The 17,924-nt window shown below is 38.9% G+C and overlaps 1 protein-coding gene across 2 annotated transcripts in view; it reads right to left on the bottom strand.

Annotated features, from left to right (window-relative positions):
* GDPD4 (glycerophosphodiester phosphodiesterase domain containing 4) overlaps window positions 1-17,924 on the bottom strand; it is a 174,957-nt gene that overhangs the window by 37,076 nt on the left and 119,957 nt on the right. For both annotated transcript variants that reach the window (XM_059188225.1, XM_059188232.1), the window contains exons 15-16: window positions 15,981-16,063; window positions 15,181-15,230 (exon numbers count right to left, since the gene is read on the bottom strand). In XM_059188225.1, coding sequence (XP_059044208.1) covers window positions 15,181-15,230; window positions 15,981-16,063 — 133 coding nt within the window. The remainder of the gene's footprint in view (window positions 1-15,180; window positions 15,231-15,980; window positions 16,064-17,924) is intronic.

Raw genomic sequence — 17,924 nt, 5'->3', positions numbered from 1 at the left:
ATAAGGGCATTAATTCATATCTTTCAATAGTTACCCTGAATGTAAATGGGCTAAATGCACCTATCAATAGACATGGGGGATCAGAATGGGTAAAAAACCAAAACCCATCAATATGCTGTCTACAAGAAACTTATTTTAGACCTGAAGACAACTCAGATTTAGAGTGAGGGGGTGGAAAACAATTTACCATGCTAATGGACATCAGAAGAAAGCAGGGGTGGCAATCCTTATATCAAATAGATTTTAAACCAAACACTACAATAAAAGATGAGGAAGGACACCAAATTATACTCAAAGGGTCTGTCCAACAAGAAGATCTAACAATTTTAAATATCTATGTCCCTAACGTGGGAACAGCCAACTATATAAACCAATTAATAACAAAATCAAAGAAACACATCAACAATAATACAATAATAGTAGGGGACTTTAATACCCCCCTCACTGAAATGGACAGATCACCAAGCAAAAGATCAACAAGAAAATAATGGCCTTAAATGACATAGTGGACCAGGTGGACATCACAGATACATTGGGAACATTCCACTCCAAAGCAACAGAATAAACATTGTTCTCTAATGTTCATGGAACATTCCCCAGAAGAGATCACATCCTGGGTCACAAATCAGGTCTCAATCAGTACCAAAATACTGGGATCATTCCCTGCTTATTTTCAGACCACAGTGTTCTGAAGCTAGAACTCAACCACAAGAGGAAAGTTGGAAAGACCTCAAATACATGGAGGTTAAAGAGCATCCTACTAAAGAATGAATGGGTCAACCAGGAAATTAAAGAAGAATTGAAAAAATTCAAGGAAACAAATGATAATGAAAACACAATGGTTCAAAATCTGTGGGACAGAGGGGAGGAGTCAAGATGGCGGAGAAGTAGCAGGCTGAGACTACATCAGGTAGCAGGAGATCAGCTAGATAGTTATCTAAACATTGAAAACGCCTATAAATCCAACGGGAGATCGAAGAGAAGAAGAACAGCAATTCTAGAAACAGAAAAACAACCACTTTCTAAAAGGTAGGACTGGCGGAGAAGTGAATCCAAAGTGACGGGAAGATAGACCACGGGGGGAGGGGCTGGCTCCCGGCAAGCGGCAGAGCAATGGAGCACTAAATCAGGACTTTTAAAAGTCTGTTCTGCTGAGGGACATCACTCCAGAGGCTAAACCAGGGTGAAGCCGATGAGGCGTCAGTGTGGCCCCAGGTCCCTCAGGGTCACAGAAGGATTGGGGGTATCTGAGTGTCACAGAGCTTGCAGGTATTAGAATGGAGAAGCTGGCTACAGAGACAGACCTAAGGAGTGAGCTCTCGGCTCGGGGTGACCTTGAACCGGTCGCAGGCTCGGTGAGTTCAGAGCATGGCCGGAGGCCAGGGAGACGGGAGTGATTGGGCGCTATTCTCTGAGGGCACACTGAGGAAAGCCCCGAGCCCTCAGCTTCTCTGGGCCAGAGACTGGGAGGCCACCATTTTCATTCCCATCCTCCGGAACTCTAAGGAAAGCATTCAGGGAACAAAAGCTCCCAAAAGCAAACCCGAGCAGATTACTCAAACCAGCCTCTGGTAAGGGTGGTGCAATTCCGCCTGGGGCAAAGACACCTGAGAATCACTACAACAGACCCCTCCCCAGAAGATCAACAAGAAATCCAGCAAAGACCAAGTTCACCTACCAAGGAATGCAGGTTCAATACCAAGGAGAGCAGCAGAATTCCAGAGGAGGAGAAAGCAAAGCATGGATCTCATGGCTTTCTCCCCATGATTCTTTAGTCTTGCAGTTAATTTAATTTTTTTTCAATGTTTTGAATTGGAAATTCAAAAAATTCTGCTGCTGCTGCTAAATTTTTTTAAACTTTTACCTTTTTCTTTTTTAACGTTTTTTAACTAGGTTATCTAATATATATATTTTCTTTCTTTTTTATATTTTTTCTTTATTTGTTTTCTTTTTAAAAATTGTTTCTTTTTTTTTTTAACCTCTTTTTATCCCCCCTTTCCCCCCCACAATTTGGGGTCTCTTCTGATTTGGTTAAAGCATATTTCCCTGGGGTTGTTGCCACCCTTTTAGTATTTTACTTGCTCCTTCATATACTCTTATCTGGACAAAATGACAAGGCGGAAAATTCACCACAAAAAAAAGAACAAGAGGCAGTACCAAATGGTAGGGACCTAATCAATACAGACATTGGTAATATGTCAGATCTAGAGTTCAGAATGACGATTCTCAAGGTTCTATCTGGGCTCAAAAAAGGCATGGAAGATATTAGAGAAACCCTCTCGGGAGATATCAAAGCCCTTTCTGGAGAAATAAAAGAACTAAATCTAACCAAGTTGAAATAAAAAAAGCTATTAATGAGGTGCAATCAAAAATGGAGGCTCTCACTGCCAGGATAAATGAGGCAGAAGAAAGAATTAGTGATATAGAAGACCAAATGACAGAGAATAAAGAAGCTGAGCAAAAGAGGGACAAACAGCTACTGGACCACGAGGGGAGAATTCGAGAGATAAGTGACACCATAAGACGAAACAACATTAGAATAATTGGGATTCCAGAAGAAGAAGAAAGAGAGAGGGGAGCAGAAGGTATACTGGAGAGAATTATTGGGGAGAATTTCCCCAATATGGCAAAGGGAACGAGCATCAAAATTCAGGAGGTTCAGAGAATGCCCCTCAAAATCAGTAAGAATAGGCCCACACCCCATCACCTAATAGTAAAATTTACAAGTCTTAGTGACAAAGAGAAAATCCTGAAAGCAGCCCGGGAAAAGAAGTCTGTAACACACAATGGTAAAAATATTAGACTGGCAGCAGACTTATCCACAGAGACCTGGCAGGCCAGAAAGAGCTGGCATGATATTTTCAGAGCACTAAACGAGAAAAACATGCAGCCAAGAATACTATACCCAACTAGGCTATCATTGAAAATAGAAGGAGAGATAAAAAGCTTCCAGGACAAACAAAAACTGAAAGAATTTGAAAACACCAAACCAGCTCTACAGGAAATATTGAAAGGGGTCCTCTAAGCAAAGAGAGAGCCTAAAAGTAGTAGATCAGAAAGGAACAAGACAATATAAAGTAACGGTCACCTTACAGGCAATACAATGGCACTAAATTTATATCTCTCAATAGTTATCCTGAATGTTAATGGGCTAAATGCCCCAATCAAAAGACACAGGGTATCAGAATGGATAAAAAAAACAAAACCCATCTATATGTTACCTACAAGAAATTCATTTTAGACCTGAAGACACCTCCAGATTTAAAGTGATGGGATGGAAAACAATTTACCATGCTAATGGACATCAGAAGAAAGCAGGGGTGGCAATCCTTATATCAGATCAATTCTATTTTAAGCCAAAGACTATAATAAGAGATGAGGAAGGACACTATATCATACTCAAAGGGTCTGTCCAACAAGAAGATCTAACAATTTTAAATATCTATGCCCCTAATGTGGGAACAGCAAACTATATAAACCAATTAATAACAAAATCAAAGAAACACATCAACAATAATACAATCATAGTAGAGGACTTTAATAGCCCCCTCACTGAAATGGACAGATCATCCAAGCAAAAGATCAACAAGAAAATAATGGCCTTAAATGACACAGTGGACCAGGTGGACATCACAGATACATTCAGAACATTCCACCCCAAAGCAACGAAATACACATTCTTCTCTAGTGCACATGGAACACTCTCCAGAATAGATCACATCCTCAGTCCCAAATCAGGTCTCAACCGGTATTAAAAGACTGGGATCATTCCATGCATATTTTCAGACCACATTGCTCTGGAGCTAGAACTCAATCACAAGAGGAAATTTGGAAAGAACCCAAATACATGGAGACTAAATAGCATTCTTCTAAACAAATGAATGGATCAACCAGGAAATTAAAGAAGAATTGAAAAAATTCATGGAAACAAATGATAATGAAAACACAACGGTTCAAAATCTGTGGGACACAACAAAGGCAGTCCTGAGAGGAAAATATATAGTGCTACAAGCCTTTCTCAAGAAACAAGAAAGGTCTCAAGTACACAACCTAACCCTACACCAAAAGGAGCTGGAGAAAGAACAAGAAAGAAACCCTAAACCCAGCAGAAGAAGAGAAATCATAAAAATTAGAGAGAAATCAATGAAATAGAAACAAAAAAAAGTAGAGCAAATCGACGAAACTAGGAGCTGGTTCTTTGAAAGAATTAATAAGATTGATAAACCCCTGGCCAGACTTATCAAAGAGAAAAGAGAAAGGACCCAAATAAATAAAATCATGAATGAAAGAGGAGATTTCACAACTAACACCAAAGAAATATGGACAATTATAAGAACATACCATGAGCAACTCTACGCCAACAAATTTGACAATCTGGAAGAAATGGATGCATTCCTAGAGACATATAAACTACCAAAACTGAACCAGGAAGAAATAGAAAACCTGAACAGACCCATAACCAGTAAGGAGATTGAAACAGTCATCAAAAATCTCCAAACAAAACCGAGGGCCAGACAGCTTCCCAGGGGAATTCTAACAAACATTTAAAGAAGAACTAATTCCTATTCTCCTGAAACTGTTCCAAAAAATAGAAATGGAAGGAAAACTTCCAAACTCATTTTATGAGGCCAACATCACCTTGATCCCAAAACCAGACAAAGATCCCATCAAAAAAGAGACCTACAGACCAATATCCTTGATGAACACAGATGCGAAAATTCTCACCAAAATACTAGCCAATAGGATTCAACAGTACATTAAAAGGATTATTCAACACAAACAAGTGGGATTTATTCCAGGGCTACAAGGTTGGTTCAACAACCGCAAATCAATCAATGTAACACAACACATTAATAAAAGAAAGAACAAGAACCATATGATACTCTCAATAGATGCTGAAAAAGCATTTGAAAAAGTACAGCATCCCTTCCTGATCGAAACTCTTCAAAGTGTAGGGATAGAGGGCACATACCTCAATATTATCAAAGCCATCTATTAAAAACCCACCACAAATATCATTCTCAATAAAGAAAAACTGAAAGCTTCTCCACTAAGGTCAGGAACACGGCAGGGATGTCCATGATCACCAATGCTATTCAACATAGTACTAGAAGTCCTAGCCTCAGCAATCAGATAACAAAAAGAAATTAAAGGCATCCAAATTGGCAAAGAAGAAGTCAAACTATCACTCTTCACAGATGATATGATACTATATGTGGAAAACCCAAAAGACTCCACTCCAAAACTGCTAGAACTTGTACAGGAATTCAGTAAAGTGGCAGGATATAAAATCAATGCACAGAAATCAGTTGCATTTCTCTACACCAACAACAAGACAGAAAAAAGAGAAATTAAGGAGTCAAACCCATTTACAATTACACCCCAAACTATATGATACCTAAGAATAAACGTAACCAAAGAAGCAAAGAATCTATACTCAGAAAACTATAAAGTACTCATGAAAGAAATTGAGGAAGACACAAAGAAATGGAAAAGTGTTCCATGCTCCTGGATTGGAAGAAAAAATATTGTGAAAATGTCTATGCTACCTAAAGCAATCTACACATTTAATGCAATTCCTATCAAAATACCATCCATTTTTTTTCAAAGAAATGGAACAAATAATCCTAAAATTTATATGGAACCAGAAAAGACCTCGAATAGCCAAAGGAATATAGAAAAAGAAAGCGAAAGTTGGTGGCATCACAATTCCGGACTTCAAGCTCTATTACAAAGCTGTCATCAACAAGATAGCATGGCACTGGCACAAAAACAGACACATATCAATGGAACAGAACAGAGAGCCCAGTTATAGACTCTCAACTCTATGGTCAACTAATCTTTGACAAAGCAGGAAAGAATGTCCAATGGAAAAAAGACAGCCTCTTCAATAAAAGGTGCTGGGAAAATTGGACAGCCACATGCAGAAAAATGAAATTGGACCATTTCCTTACACCACACACGAAAATAGACTCAAAATAGATGAAGGACCTCAATGTGAGAAAGGAATCCATCAAAATCCTTGATGAAAACACAGGCGGCAACCTCTTCGACCTCAGCCACAGCAACATCTTCCTAGGAACATCGCCAAAGGCAAGGTAAGCAAGGGCAAAATTGAACTATTGGGATTTCATCAAGATCAAAAGCTTTTGCACAGCAAAGGAAACAGTGAATAAAACCAAAAGACAACTGACAGAATGGGAGAAGATATTTGCAAACGACGTATCAGATAAAGGGCTAGTGTCCAAAATCTATGAAGAACTTAGCAAACTCAACACCCAAAGAACAAATAATCCAATCAAGAAATGGGTAGAAACATGAACAGACATTTCTGCAAAGAAGACATCCTGATAGCAAAGAGACACATGAAAAAGTGCTCCATATCACTCAGCATCAGGGAAATACAAATCAAAACCACAATGAGATATCACCTCACACCAGTCAGAATGGCTAAAATTAACAAGTCAGGAAATGACAGATGCTGGCGAGGATGCGGAGAAAGGGGAACCCTCCTACACTGCTGGTGGGAATGCAAGCTGGTGCAGCCACTCCGGAAAACAGCTTGGAGGTTCCTCAAAATGTTGAAAATTGAACTACCCTATGACCCAGAAATTGCTCTACTGGGTATTTACCCTAAAGATACAAATGTAGTGATCTGAAGGGGCATGTGCACCCGAATGTTTATAGCAGCAATGTCTACTGGAAAGAACCTAGATGTCCATCAACAGATGAATGGATAAAGAAGAGGTATATATATACACAGTGGAATACTATGCAGCCATCAAAAGAAATGAAATCTTGCCATTTGCGACGATGTGGATGGAACTAGAGGGTATCATGCTTAGCGAAATAAGTCAATTGGAGAAAGACAACTATCATATCATCTCATCTCCCTGATATGACGAAGTGGAGATGCAACATGGGCGGTTAAGGGGTAGGAGAAGAATAAATGAAACAAGATGGGATTGGGAGGTAGACAAACCATATGTGACTCTTAATCTCACAAAACAAACTGAGGATTGCTGGGGGGAGGAGGGTTGGGGGAGGGGGGTGGGGTTATGTACATTGGGGAGGGTATGTGCTATGGTGAGTACTGTGAAGTGTGTAAACTTGGCAATTCACAGACCTGTACCCCTGGGGATAAAAGTACATTATATGTTTATTAAAAAATTAATTTTAATTAATTAATTTTAAAAAATCTGTGGGACACAGCAAAGGCAGTCCTGAGAGGAAAGTATATAGCAATACAAGCCTTTGTCAAGAAACAGAAAAGGTCTCAAGTATACATCCTAACCCTACACCTAAAGGAGCTGGAGAAAGAACAGCAAAGAAAGCCTAAACCCAGCAGGAGAAGAGAAATAATAAACATCAGAGCAGAAATCAATGAACTAGAAACCAAAGGAACAGTAGAACAGAGCAACAGAACTAGGAGTTGGTTCTGTGAAAGAATTAATAAGATTGATAAACCCCTGGCCCAATTTATCAAAAAGAAAATAGAAAGGACCCAAATTAATAAAATCATGAATGAAAGAGGAGAGATCACAACCAACAACAAGGAAATACAAACAAGTATAAGAACATATTATGAGAAACCATACACCAGCAGATTAGACAATCTGGAATAAAGGGTTGCATTCCTAGAGATTATAAGCTACCAAAATGGAACCAGGAAGAATTAGAAAACCTAAACAGACCTATAACAAGTAAGGACATTGAAGCAGTCATCAAAAATCTCCAAACAAATAAAAGCCCAGAGCCAGACAGCTTCCCAGGGAAATTCTACCAAACATTTTTAGAAAAATTAATACCTATTCTCCTGAAACTGTTCTAAAAAATAGAAATGGAAGGGAAACTCATTTTATGAGGCCAGCATTACCTTGATCCCCAAACCAAATAAAACCCCACCAAAAAAGATAATCAAAAAAGATCATCATCAAAAAAGATGATCATCATCAACCAGGAAAAGACCCCATCAAAAAAAAAAAAAAAAGAATTACAGACCAATATCCCTGATGAACATGGATGCAAAAATTTTCATCAAAATACTAGTCAATGGGATCCAACAGTGCATTAAAAGGATTATGAACCACAACCAAGTGGGATTTATTCCTGGGCTACAAGATTTGTTCAACATCTGCAAATCAATGTGATTCAATTCATTAATAAAAGAAAGAACAAGAACTATATGATACTCTCAATAGATGCTGAGAAAGCATTTGACAAAGTACAGCATCTTTCTTGATCAAAACTCTTCAAAGTGTAGGAATAGAGGGTATATACCTCAATACATCAAATCCATCTATGGAAAACCCATAGTGACTATCATTCTGAATGGGGAAAATATGAGAGCTTTTCCACTAAGATCGGGAACATGGCAGGGATCCACTATCACCACTGCTATTCAACATAGTACTAGAAGTCCTACCCTCAGCAATCAGACAACAAAAAGAAATTAAAGGCATCTGAATCGGCAAAGAAGTCAAACTCTCACTCTGCGGATGATATGATACTTTATGTGGAAAACCCAAAAGACTCCACTCCAAAACTGCTTGAACTCATACAGGAATTCAGTAAAGCATCAGGATGTAAAATCAGTGCACAGAAATCAGTTGCATTTCTATACACCAACAACAAGACAGAAAAAAGAGAAATTAAGGAGTCAATGCCATTTACAATTACACCCATATCCATAAGATACCTAGGAATAAATCCTAACCAAAGAGGCAAAGAATCTATACTCAGAAAACTATAAAGTACTCATGAAAGAAATTGAGGAAGACACAAAGAAATGGAAAAATGTTCCACGCTCATGGATTGGAAGAACAAATACTGTGAAAATGGCTATGCTACCTAAAGCAATCTATACATTTAATGCAATCTCTATCAAAATGCCATCCATTCTTTTCAAAGAAATGGAACAAATAATCCTAAAATTTATATGGATCCAGAAAATAACCCCCAAAAGCCAAAGGAATGTTAAAAAAGAAAGCCAAAGTTGTTGGCACCGCAATTCCAGACTTCAAGCTCTATTACAAAGCTGTAATCATCAAGACAGTATGGTGCTGGCATAAAAACAGACACACAGATCAATGGAACAGAATAAAGAGCCCAGAAATAGACCCTTAGCTCTATGGTCAACTAATCTTTGACAAAGCAGGAAAGAATGTTCAATGGAAAAAAGACAGTCTCTTCAACAAACAGTGTTGGGAAAATTGGGACAGCCACATGCAGAAAAATCAAACTGGACCATTTTCTTACACCACACACAAAAATAGACTCAAAATGGATGAAAGACTTCAATGTGAGACAGGAATCCATCAAAATCACAGGCAGCAACCTCTTTGACCTCAACCACAGCAACTTCTTCCTAGAAACATCACCAGAGGCAAGGGAAGCAAGGCCAAAAATGAACTCTTGGGACTTAATCAAGATTAAAAGCTTTTGCACAGGGGTGCCTGGGTGGTTCAGTTGGTTAAAGCCTCTGCTTTCAGCTCAGGTCATGATCCCAGGGTCCTGGGATCGAGCCCCACATCAGGCTCTCTGCTCAGCAGGAAGCCTGCTCCGCCCCCCCCTCTGCCTCTCTCTGTCTATTTGTGAGCTCACTCTGTCAAATAAGTAAATAAAATCTTAAAAAAAAAAAAAAAAAGCTTTTGCACAGCAAAGGAAACACCAGCAAAACCAAAAGACAACTAAAGAATCGGAGAAGATATTAGCAAATGACATATTAGATAAAGGGCTAGTATCCAAAATCTATAAAGAACTTATCAAACTCACCATCCAAAGAACAAATAATCCAATCAAGAAATGGGCAGAGGACATGAACAGACATTTCTGCAAAGAAAACATTCAGATGGCCAACAGACACATGAGAAAATGTTCCACATCACTCGGCATCAAGGATATACAAATCAAAACCACAATAAGATACCACCTCACGCCAGTCAGAAAGGCTAAAATTAACAAGTTAGGAAAGGACAGATGTTGGAAAGGATGTGGAGAAAGGGGAACCCTCCTACACTGTTGGTGGGAATGCAAGCTGATGCAGCCACTCTGGAAAAGAGCATGGAAGTTCCTCAAAAAGTTGAATATAGAGGTACCCTACAATCTGGCAATCACACTACTGAGTACCCTTAAAATACAAATTTTTTTCCTACCTGATATGAGGAATTTGAGAGGCAGAGTGGGAAGTTTGTGGAGTAGGGAAGTAAAAAAAAAATGGAACAAGATGGGTTTGGGAGGGAGACAACCATAAGAGACTCTTAATTTCAGGAAAGAAACTGAGGGTTGCTGGAGGGAAGCTGGAAGTCTGGATGGGGTGGCTGATTGATGGACACTGGGGAGGGTGCTGTGAATTGTGTAAGACTAATGATTCACAGACCTTTACCCCTGAAACTAATTATATATGTTTATAAAAAAACTAAAAGCATAAAATAAAAATAAAAATATATAAAAATAAATTTCTATTTCTTCTCTCAGTTCTGATAAGCTACATATTTCAAGGAATGTGTCTATTTCACTTAATTTATACATTTTAATAGCATTAAATATTCCTAATTTTCCTTTTCATGTCTAGGATCTGGACAGGTAATCCACTTTCATTCATCATATGAGCAATCTCTCTCTCTTCCCCCTCCGTCCCTCCCTCATCTTGCTAAGAGTTTATCAATTTTATTAATCTTTTCAAAAAATCAATTTTTTACTGTTTTCATTTTCTTTTTAAAAATTCAATTAGCCAACATATAATACATCATTAGTCTCAGATGTAGTGTTCAACGATTTATCCGTTGCATATAACACCCAGTACTCATCACATCACATGCCCTCCATAATGCCCATCACCCAATTACCCCAATCCCCTATCCATCTCCCCCTCAGTAACCCTCAATTTGTTTCCTATGATTAAGTCTCCTGGCTTTTCTTCCTCTCTGATGACTTCCCATTCAGTTTTCCCTCCCTTCCCCTATGATCCTCTGTGCTATTTCCTATATTCCACATATGAGTAAAACCATAACTATTTTTCTCTGTTTGATTTATTTTATTCAGCATAATACCCCCCAGTACATCCATGTCAGTGTAAATGGTAAGTATTCATCCTTTCTGATGGCTGAGTAATATTCTGTTGTGAGTCTGTATCACATCTTCTTTATCCATTCACCCGTCTGTGGACATCTCGGTTCTTTCCAGTTTGGCTATTGTGGACTCTGGTATGAACGTTGGGTTGCAGGTAGCCCTTCAGATCACTGCATATATTACAAAGCTGTGACCATCAAGGCAGTATGGTACTGGCGCAAAAACAGACACATAGATCAATGGAACAGAACAGAGAACCCAGATTTAGACCCTCATTTTCTCTATTTTTTGAGTATCCTTATTTTATTAATTCCTGCTATCTTTATTATTTCCTTCTATTTACTTGGGGGGGAAATTTAGTCTTTTTCTAGATTCTGGAGATAGAAACTTCATCAGTATTAAACCTTTCTTCCTTCTAAATTTAAAGTTATAAATTCCCATGTCCTGCTTTAGCTTTATCCCACAAATTTCATTGTTGTGGATGCATTATCCTTTAGTTTAAAATATTTTCTTATTTTTCTTGTCACTTATCCCTTGATCAGGATATGGGATGGGATGGGATGTTTAGAAATAAATTAATTTCAGCATTTAGAGACATATAAATATTTTACTAATGTTCATTTCTATTTAATTTGAGACTAGTTTTTTGGTTTGTCCGGTAGTCTATTTTGGCAAATATGCATGTACATTTGAAAATATTATATATTCTGCAGTTGTTGTATGTAATGTTTTATGTCAATTAGGTCAAAGTGGCGTCAGGTGTTGTTCAGATTTCTAAATCCTTTCTGATTTTATTTTTTGTGCTTTGTTGTTCTTGCAGGTACTGAGAGAGGAATGTTAACATGCCTAAGTTTGACCTCCCTCAGTTTTTGTTTCACCCTTGTGTTAAGTTTCAAGAGTTCTAACTATAATATATTCTTGATATACTGACCTTTTCATCATCATGAAATCTTTGTTTCCAGTAATGCTCCATGTTTTGAAGTCTATTTGCTCAAATATTATTTCTTATGCTTATTGTTTGCATAGCATATCATTTTCCATCCTTTCACTTTTAACCTTTTGTTGTCTTTAAGTATTTCTTTTGTAGACAATGTATGTTTGGGTCCAGCTTTTTTCTATCCAGTCCAACAACCTCTACTTTTGAGCATTTGGTCCATTTATATTTGATTAAGAAAATGGCTGGATTTATGACTATCATGCTTCAACTTGTTTTCTGTTTGTTTTGCCTGTTATTTAGCTTCTTTTCATCTTTTCTTCTTGAATCTATCTGCTATAAGATATCCTGCTGGTTTTGAAGAAGTAGACTGTCTTCTTGTAACATATGGCTGGTACCTGAAGGTAGACTCTAGGAGCTCAGAGAAAAACCCCACCAATAGTGATCAAGAAAACAGAAAAAAACTTCAGCCCTACAATTGTAAGGAACTAAATTCTTCTAACACCTAGTGATCTTAGAGGAAGACAAAGTCTCAGATGAGATCAGTGAAACTCCTTTTTTTTTTTTTTTAAAGATTTTATTTATTTGGGAGAATATGTTTAAGAGAGAGAGAGTGTTACAGGGGAGGGCAAGTGAGAGAATCCCAACGTGGGGTTTGATCCCACAATTCCGAGATCACAACCCAAGCTGAAACCGAGGGTCTGACACTCCACAGACTGAGCTACCCAGGCACCCCACCCTGGTGAGACTCTTAAGTAGAGGACCTGGCTAATCCGTACCTGAAATCATGGCCCAAAGAAACTGTGAGATGATAAATCTGTATTATTTTAAGCTGTGAGGTTTACAATAATTTGTTACACAGCAGTAAGAAAGTAATACCTACAGAAATAGAATCTACTCAAGATAAAGCATAGAAATTAAATAGGTTAAAAACAACAATGAACAGAGCCTCAGCAACCTATGGGATAATATCAAACTTTCTAGTGTCTATGTAATTGGAATCCCAGAAGATAGGAGCATGAAAAAATAAAGACTGAAAATTGATCCAGTCTGATAAAAATTATACTAAGAGTTCAGCAAACCCCAAGCAGGATAGACACACACACACACACACACACACACACACACACACCCCAAGGTAAACCATAATCAAACTATTGAAAATAAGTAATAACAGGCGCAATCTTAAAAGCAGATAGAGAAAAATGACATATTACAAGCAGAAGAACAAAGATAAAATGGGAGACTTTTGTTGCTCAAGACTTCCTAAGAAACTATATAAGGCAGAAGTCAAAGGACTGACTTCATTAGTGTGCTGAGAAATACACCCTACAGCTAGAAAGCCGACAAATGCCTCATGGTGGCAGCGGCTGCAGCAGTACGTGTCCGTCCTAGAGGCTGTCATGGTGCAAGATGGAACACTGTGCTTGCTTAGTGTCTGAGGCTCTATTCTCTTCAGCCTCAAGGGACATGGGATGTGGTTTTAGCTTCAGTCTTCCTTGTTCCTCCAGAACTTTCTCTCCCACCTATACTTTCGTCACCATTTCTATGTTTTGTTTATTTGTTTGTTTCCATTTCTTGGCTCTATTACTGTTACAGTCTGAATTTTGGGCCCCACACAAGTTCACATGTTGAAGCCTCAGTCCCCAATACTTTAAAATCTGACTATGGTTGGAAATAAGGCCTTTGAAGAAGTGCTTGAAATGAAGCCTAAAACAATCTGACTGGAGAAAAGAAAATCTGAACACAGTGAGAGGCACTTGGTGTGTGAGTGCACGGAGGAAAAGCTATATGAGGAAACAGCAAGAAGATGGCCACGTGCAAGCCAAGAGAGGCCTCAGAAAAACCAAACATGCTGACACACTGATCTTGGACATCTAGCCTAGAGAAATAAGAATATAAATTTCTGTTGTTTAAGCCATACAATTTCTTGTATTCAGAGAAGCCCTGCTTTACTAAAACAACTACTGAAAATTATAAGATAGCTAGGCTAAAGCCTTCAGACTTCTTAACAGTCAGTAGAGTGATCTTAAAAATCCATATAACTCAGAGTTACTTGAGATCTTTTGGCTCCTAAGAGATTTGGATGACCTTAATCTGAAACTTCAGCTTCACAATATGCAAGACTATTGCTCTCCATTTAATTTATTCACATTTCTGAACTTATTTTTTCACGGTCCCTATGGATCCATTCCTGCACCTCTAAGTATTTCATCAGTTCAATCCTCTGCCAGCTGGTGCATGGCATTTCAGGATCTTTACTACTACTCACAAGAAATTAAATTAATTCATGATTCTGTGACTATACCAACTTTACCTAAGCCTCCAGGAGCTGTGGAAGAAATCTATCATATATAGCCCAGTCCTTTCTCTCCTAATTCATTTTCCTCTGACAAAGCACTAACTTCCCAACCACTCACTGACTGTGTGATTATCCCTGCAACCTCCTGAAAAACAAAATCTAGCTTTCCTTCCCCTTGCTGGGCCTATCTTACTTCCTTAGCTCCTCAGTTACTCTGCTAAATAATAGGTATTCTGTTATTCCATCCCTTCACACAAAAATCTAAGCATATTGCTCTCTTGTTTGAAGCTCATTTGCTATCTCTTGATTGCTTCTGTGCAGAGCATAGACTCTAGTCTAGCATTTTAGGATCTCTGCAGTTTTCTCCGTCCACTCTCCAACATACATCACCTACAGGTGAAGCCCATAAAGCTCTAATGGGCATGACAGTTACTTTGGTAGCTAGACCTTGGTGCCTGCCCCAATGGTGTCAGCTATCTACTTTTGCCTGCTTCCTCATTGCTCGTTGGGGGCCAGCCCCACTCTCTTTGGGCCACCCTCCATGACAGCTTTTGTGTAATCTTTAGCCCTTCTTAGAGTGCCTAGCACAAAGCAGGTACTCCAAAACCAACTGTGTGATGAATTAAGATATTTACAAGTGGACAAATACCTATGCTCAAAAATCTTCCAAGGGATCTTACTGCCAAAGGATAAAGTCCAAAGTGAAGCCTGATGTCAAGTCCTCCAACCTATAATTCCCAGCTTCCCACTGGTCCCCACCTCCCTCTTTCCCCAGACTCTCTCAGCTCTTCTCAGAGGAATGAAAAGCAGGCTCCATATCCTGGAAGCCGTGGGTAGGGATGAAGAGACAGGAGTAGGGCAGACCTGACTTTACCTGTGTGAATGCTGGCATTATCGGCCATTTCTTTTTTGTGCTCTCTCCACCTGGAAGGAAAGAGACTATTCATGAGTCTCAGAGACCTCTTCCAAAAAAGATAATAATCCAAGGCAGTAGTCATAAAAGAAACATAATCTGGTCAAATTCTCATCCAAGTACAGGGTTTATACTTTCCTCCTTAAAGGATAACCCACGAATGATGAAATGATGCATGTGAGGAGGTCTGAAAAACAATCGTCTCCTCTAGCTAAAATTCTTCTCCCTGGATGTTCCCTTTCCCACCCTGAATCTTGCAATCCTGTAACATTTGCCTTGCAGGATTCTCAAATGTCATCTTCTTGGACAGATAATAAGACTATAGCCCAGAAAGAGACAGTGATTTTCCAGGGCCACCCAGCAACTAAGGGACAAAGCCAGGACTAAAACCCAGGCTTCCCAGTTTGTGAACTTGTTTTGTTTCACAAAAGGTGAGAAGATAAGGCACTTGTTCTGCACAACCTCTAACCTTTGGCCTTTTCCAACTGGTCTACAATGAATCTGTAGTAATAGCATTTGACCAGGCCTTACTGAGAGTCCTTATCCTTAGAATATTGTCCTGTGTTGAGGTACAAAGGATGTGAGGGGGTACAGACAGCACAAGAAGTAATGAGAAATTCAAATTATAAACTCTGTCTTCCTGAGAGCTTGCCCCGTGCGATTACAGGAAAAATCTAAGTGTTTTTTCTGAACTTTCCATAAGAACCAATTACACTTTTATCTTGGGAAAATTTCATTTAAAATTGCAAATATAGGCTTACCAATGAAAAGAAAATACGGTAACAATGAGAACCGCAGAAACACTATCCAAGAGAAGCCACATAAACATATAGTAACCTGGTGTCTGCAAAATAGAAAACAAAACAGTTTTTAAAAAACAACAATTGGAAGGGATTTTAGATCAAAAAGGTCAAGTCCCTTGATCTGCTGCCAGGGCTGGGGGGAGGGCAGAGCAGGTGGAAGAATTCTGATGTGCTGGTCTCGAACAGAGAGTACCTACTCATAACCTAACAATCACCCTTTATAAGTGCAGGGAACTCTAGAAGGGACAAACAATTCATATCCTTCATCTCCCTTAACACTCAAATACAGAGGAGTCCCAGAGCCACACAGCAAGTCTATTCTGGACCCAGGACTACAGCCCAAGTTTCTTGAGTTCCACTACTCTATGCTTTCATAGTACGGCTTCCCCAACCTGTCTGCACATCCATATCTACCTGGGCAGCTTTTAGTAATACAGGGTCACAGGTCCACTACATACGTTATGAATTAGAATTTCTGCATTTTGAACACGCTTCCCAGGTGATGCTGAAGCAACTAGTCTGTGAACCAGCATCTAGAATTTTTGTTCTAAAACATCATGCTTCAAATAAGTATGCTGAAATTATAACTCCCCCTTAGCTAACATGGCCCTTCTCCATGTTCCTTTGCCTGAATCTCCCAGAACTTAATCTCCTGGGTCCTCTTGTATGAGTTTTATAATTAACTGATTTGATCCTCCCTTTCCACCTCCACTGTTATCTGATGCCCCTGGTCCTGGCACTTTTTGCTTTTTCTTGAGCCTCTCCTCAGCTTATCCCAAGGTCTTTCCATGAGCTGAATAATAACACTAATAGTAATAATAACACTAATGGGTCAATTAACAATTAACAACAACGACAACAATTAATGAGCATCCACAAGAGCTATGAAGCATTCTAAGCCTTAAAGAGTGTTTTTACATCCCATCCTCACAACAGCCCCACTAAGCAGGTACAGTAGAAGTTCTTAGCCAACATCCATTAAACTCAGGCTCTTTTTAAAAATTAATTCATTTACTTGAGAGAGAGAGAGTGAAGAGGCTGAGAGAAGCAGACTCCCCACTGGGCAGGGAGCCCAATGTGGGACTCAATCCCAGGACCCTGAGATCATGACCTGAGTAAAAGGCAGATTCTTAACTGAGTGAGCCACCCAGGTGCCCCTAAACCCAGGCTCTTAATCCCTCCCCTCTGGGAAAGAGTGACTGATAGCCCGAGCTGCTCCAGGATTCCCAGCAGGTGAGCTGTCCATTTACTAAGAATCAATCGTTCTTGCTCCCTGAAATGGCTTAGAACAGTCTACTTATTACAACTGTACAGTGTAATTAAATGTTACTCAAATCTGTAAATCTAAGTGAAAAAAGAGGTACATCATTTTCCAGAAAACTAAGCCAATGCTTTGGAAAACCCAGCAAAGATAAGAGATTAAAAAATAAACTACAACTGAATGAGCTGTGAGTGAGACACGTAAGAGGCTGGGGATAAGAGGATTATGAAAATCTCAGTGAATCCCTCATTCAGATTGTTTCTTTCAATGACTTTATGTTCTTGTTCTGCTTGAAAGAAATAAAACTTAGAAATCATAGCTGGTTCATTTGGGTGTTGAAATAAACAAATGACTATAGAATTCCACCAGCTTAAGTACCCTCAAAGACCCTGACTTTATGTTATAAGGTAAATGAATATTTTAAAATAAAATGTGTGAGGTATTTATGTGATAGATTATTTATAAAAATGACAGTATGCCTCCCCAAATGCAGGCCTGTATACAGGTGTGACTTTGCTATTCCTCCCCATCAATGCATGAAGTCTTTTTCTCTCCTACCCTACCTTGAATCCGGACTTGGCCTTGTAATTTTCTTTGACCAATGGAACATTAACAAAAATCACACCTGGGAAACCTTGAAA

This window comes from Mustela lutreola, chromosome 1 (genome assembly GCF_030435805.1).
Source record: "Mustela lutreola isolate mMusLut2 chromosome 1, mMusLut2.pri, whole genome shotgun sequence".
Classification (NCBI taxonomy): domain Eukaryota; kingdom Metazoa; phylum Chordata; class Mammalia; order Carnivora; family Mustelidae; genus Mustela; species Mustela lutreola.
Note: the sequence above shows the minus strand (reverse complement) of the source record. Positions and strands in the feature narration are given on the sequence as shown.